Source organism: Propithecus coquereli, unplaced genomic scaffold (genome assembly GCF_000956105.1).
Source record: "Propithecus coquereli isolate 6110/MARCELLA unplaced genomic scaffold, Pcoq_1.0 Scaffold10, whole genome shotgun sequence".
Lineage (NCBI taxonomy): Eukaryota > Metazoa > Chordata > Mammalia > Primates > Indriidae > Propithecus > Propithecus coquereli.
In genome coordinates this window covers 7,785,218-7,790,116 of record NW_012133858.1, presented here as the reverse complement: position 1 = coordinate 7,790,116, position 4,899 = coordinate 7,785,218, and the positions used below count along the sequence as shown (strand labels likewise).

The 4,899-nt window shown below is 45.1% G+C and overlaps 1 protein-coding gene across 1 annotated transcript in view; it reads left to right on the top strand.

Annotated features, from left to right (window-relative positions):
• Positions 1-611: 611 nt before the first annotated feature.
• The window catches only part of TCTEX1D2 (Tctex1 domain containing 2), a 22,144-nt gene continuing 17,856 nt past the window's right edge, over positions 612-4,899 (top strand). The window contains exons 1-2 of the mRNA XM_012641686.1: positions 612-843; positions 3,771-3,904. Of these exons, the coding sequence (XP_012497140.1) occupies positions 713-843; positions 3,771-3,904 (265 nt within the window). The 5' untranslated portion in view covers positions 612-712. The remainder of the gene's footprint in view (positions 844-3,770; positions 3,905-4,899) is intronic.

Genomic DNA, 4,899 nt, shown 5'->3' with positions numbered 1-4,899 from the left:
AAACCACTCTGGAGGCAGTGTGAAGGGTAGACTAGGAAGGTGAGGCTGGAGGTAGTTTATTGGAGTCAGGGAGACCAATCCAGGCAATACTATCAAAGAAGTACTTTTTGCTGGGTGCAGTGACTCATGCCTGTAATCCCAGGGCTTTGGGAGGCAGGGGTAGGAGGACTGCTGGAGGCCAGGAGTCGGAGATTGCAGTGAGCTATGATGACGCCGCTGCACTCTCACCCTCGCGACAGACCGAGACCCTGACTGAAAAAACAAAAACAAAAACAAAACAAAAACCAGGAGGAAGGCTGGATATGGCCAAAGGGTCAGTTTAAAGACCCTTTGATTAGGGTCAGGGCCCTTCGCTCACCAGCTGAGTACCCTTGGTCAGGTCACCGAATCTCTATGAGCGCCAGGTTCCGTGAATATTTCCTAAGATTGTGGCTTGGTTAATAGGAGCTAAGGCGTGTTAAACTGTTTTGCAAAGCATACAGACATACACCGACCTCGCTCGAGGCTCCAGCCGCTCCACCTTGGTCCGGTCCGTTTAGTAGCGGGTGCGCAGGCGCGCGGAAGAGCGGACCGCTCTACGACGCGCGCGCGGCCGTCACGTGAGGGCCAGGGGCGGTCCTGTTGCCCTGGGGACGGTTTCCCGGCTGCGTGCCACAGCCGCACCGGCCAGGCCCTCATCGCGACATAAGGCCCAGGCCAAGAAGCCCTGGCCATGGCCACATCGGCCGGCGTGTCCTTTTCTGTGGGCGCATCTTTCTCTGCTGGCAACGGGGTGCCTGAGACTGAGAAGAACTTAGGAGAGCCCGAGAACACCTACATTCTTCCGCCCGTTTTCCAGCAAAGGCGGGTAGCGGACTGGATGTGGTGGGGCGACCTCGACAGGCTGGTCGGGCGGGCGGCGCTCACCTGGGAGCCCGGACGCGGGAAAAGAGCGCGTGCGTGGGACTGGCTGGGTCCGCAGGGGCAGGCGGAGGCGGGAGGGACCGCGATGCTCCCACGTCCCGACTCCTCTCCCGCTGCAGAGGGTAGCAGAGGACCGGGCCAGCTGTTGCGCGCCGTAGGCTGGCGCAGAGAGAATGGTTTGCTCTGGGAAACCTAGGACGTGCGCACAGAGGAAAGGAGATGGATAGAATAGGGAGGCAGAAAACAAGCGACTTGCATCGAATGCCATTTAGCCATCATTCGAGGGTTACCCTGTGCACACGTGTACCACACTGTGCATACTCCTGACATGGGACTTGTATGTAAGCAAAGTCCTACCCAGGTGGTATCCAGAGGCCCTTAGACCGCCACCCCGATTCCTTGCCTGAATTAAGGCACATAGTCTTGTGCAGAGGGCGGTCAGCTGGCCCTGTAGGATCCACCACTAACTTTGTTGTCCCAAGAAAAAAAAGATTTCCCAGGTCCCCCCTCTGTTGTTTGAAACCAGAATGCTGAATCTGATGCTTGGCAAGTACTGGAAACCAGGAACTTTGGTTATGATGTGATAAAAATTTCATACAGGAGTTTTCTTGTGGTAAAATGGACACAGAAAAAGGTATGTTCAGTTATCTTGGTAAAAGGTTCTAAATACACAGAATGCCATTCAGCCATGTTTCTGTTATAAAACAAATGCAGAATAAGATTAACAACAAATTTATGTAGGAATAATGCTGTGAGGTTATGTGTGATTTGTTTGAAGAAAACTTTAACATATTACTGAGGATTGAAAGGCTTAAAGGAAGAGTCAGATGTAATATATTTGTTAATACGAAGACCATATTTTGAACAGATTAAAACTTGGAAATTTGGCAATGATTCTGACAGTTAAACTGTAAGAATAAGTAGGCAAGAGAGCAAAGACAATACTGTTAAAAAGTAATGCGAAGGGGGAAAAGTTATGAGGGGACATTAGTACTACCAAATAAATATTTAAACACATTACAAGCTCAAAACTTGAAGCATTTTGGTAACCTGGTACATGATAGAGAAATCAACTGATAGAATGTACAGCTCAGAAGAGGAACCGAGTGTTGTAATATATGGTAAATTCAACCAAAATGCTAATGGTATTGTTAGGGTGGTAAAATTAGAGACTTTTTCCCTTGTCTCTATCTCAACCTACACAATTCCTTCAAAAAATATTTATTGAGTGTCTCTTATGTGTTGAGCATTGTTATAGGAAATAGGGATGTAACAGTGAACACAAAACATGCAAAAATTCCCACCCTCATGGAGCTTCTAGCAGAGTTAAAGGACAACTGAACAAGAGAAATACACGAGTGAAGTATATAGTGTATAAGATAGTATAATAACAAGTGCTGGGAAGGGCATTATGAAGTGATGTGCCTAGGAAAGGTGAATTCTGAATAAAGACAAAGAAGTGAGAGAGCTAGCCAAGCCTGTATAGGAAGGGAGGAATTGAAATTCAGGCAGAGATAACATCAAGTGCAGAGGCACTAAGGTTTGCATGCTTGGCGTGGTCAAAGACTAGGGAAAGCCAATGTGATCTGAGTGTAGTACTAGGGTGAAAATAGAAAACAAGGTCTGAGAGTTTGGCAGTGTAGATCATATGGGGTCTTATAAGTCACAGTGAGGATGCTGGTCTTTTTCTTTTCTTTTTTTTTTTGAGACAGAGTGTTGCTCTGTTGCCCGGGCTAGAGTGCCGTGGCGTCAGCCTAGCTCACAGCAACTTCAAACTCCTGGGCTCAAGCAATCCTTCTGCCTCAGCCTCCTGAGTAGCTGGGACTACAGGCACGCGCCACCATGCCCGGCTAATTTTTTCTTCTATGTATTTTTAGTTGTCCAATTAATTTCTTTCTATTTTTAGTAGAGACGGGGTCTCGCTCTTGCTCAGGCTGGTTTCGAACTCCTGAGCTCAAACAATCCGCCCGCCTCGGCCTCCCAGAGTGCTAGGATTACAGGCGTGAGCCACCGCGCCCGGCTGAGGATGCTGGTCTTTACTCTCGAGTGAGGCGGGATATATTTGGGGTACTTTGAGTAGAGTGGCATGATCAGACATATATTTGAACACGATTAGTCTAGTTACCGAATGAGAACAGGTTGTAGGAGCACAGGCAGACAGAAGCTTGTTAGGCCCTTGTAATCCAGGCAAGAGGTGACGGTAGCTTGGAGCAAGATGGTCGTGGTAGGGTGGTGAGAGTGATTACATTTTATATTATTTTGAAGGTAGAAGAGATGAGATTTGCTCATGAACGGATGTGAGCTGTAAGAGAGAGGCAACAAGACTGACGCCAAGGTTTTTGGCTTGAGCGACTGGAAAAATGGAGTTAGCATTGACTGTCATGGGGAAGACTGTAGGAGGACCGGGTTTGGAGGAGAGCAGAATATCAGAAACTCAGTGTTGGATGCATTAAATTTGAGTTTCCTATTAAACATCCACATGGAATATATTTGTAAGAGTAATAATACATAACTACTTACCTTACTCAACTCTCTATTCCTGCCAAACTACATCTACAGAGCATACTTTGTGCTTTTCCTACCCTGTTCTCTTTGTCTCTCTGTCTCTCTCTTTTGTTAATAATGTTATACAGGCTGGGTGCAGTGGCTAATGTAATCTGATCTGAAGTTCAGGAGAAGTCCAGACTGTACATATAAATTTGGAATATGACTTATCTCTTTAATTTGTTTATACTGTTTTTATAATAAAAATATGAAAAAGAAGGATTAAATGCTACTAATGAAAAAAAGCTGGGAGAAGTTGAAGTGTGAAGGTAAGTTGGGGTTTTGGAGTTACCAATGAGATGTTCTAAAATTGTTTCATTTAGGTTCAGACCGTCTGTTGTTAAAGAGTGTATCCATGCTGTGCTCAAGGAGAAACTGGCAAATGCTGAATATTCTCCAGAAGAAATGCCTCAGCTCACAAAACGTCTATCGGAAAACATTAAAGATAAATTAAAAGGTAATCATGGTGATAACTGGAAATGACTTAGTCCCTTCAAACACTTAGATTTACCCTCTTGTCCCCACCTTCTCTTTAAACAAGGAACTTAAGCTGTGGATTTTATTAAAGACAAATTTCTCTTCAATGTCTAGTCTTCTGTAATTATTTGGTGACTTTCACTCATGTAAGTTTTTTGCAGATGGTGGGAAAGAGTAAGGATGTGAAATAAAACATTGTAGGGAACCACTGTCTAAGAAATTCAACTATTCAGAAAGGTCAGAAATACAGGGGCTCCTTCCCCCATAATTTTTGGTTGTTTTTTCCACCAAGCTATCAGTTCCTTACAGTACCCTCACAGTCTGTCCTCAGTCCGTCTCTCCAGCTGAATCCTTAACTACTTACCTTATTCAACTACATTCCTGTGAAACCACATCTGCAGAGCATACTTTGTGCTTTTCCTGCCCTGTTCTCTTTATCTCCCTATCTCTCTCTCTCTTGTTAATAATGTTATACAGGCTGGGTGCAGTGGTTCATACCTGTAATCCCAAAGCTTTGGGAGGCCAAGGTAGGATGATGGCTTGAGGCCAGGAGTTGGAAACCAGCTTGGGCAACATAGTAAGACTTCATCTTTACAAAAAACAAAAAAATATTAGCTGGGCGTGGCCCTAGCTACTCAGGAGACTAAGGTGGAGAATGGCTTGAGCCCAAGAGTTCAAGGCTGCAGTGAGCTATGATCATGTTACTTACTGTACTCCAGCCTGGGCCACAGAACAAGACCCTGTCTCTAGAAAAAAAAAACTATACCACTGAAAAGTTCTTTATTTCTATCTGCCCTTTTTTAAAGATACTAGTTTTTGGAGGGAAGGAATGTCTTTGTAAAAGTAATAATATATGCTAATTGTAATCCTAGCACTCTGGGAGGCTGAGGCAGGCGGATTGTTTGAGCTCAGGAGTTCAAGACCAGCCTGAGCAAGAGCGAGACCCCGTCTCTACCAAAAATAGAAAGAAATTAA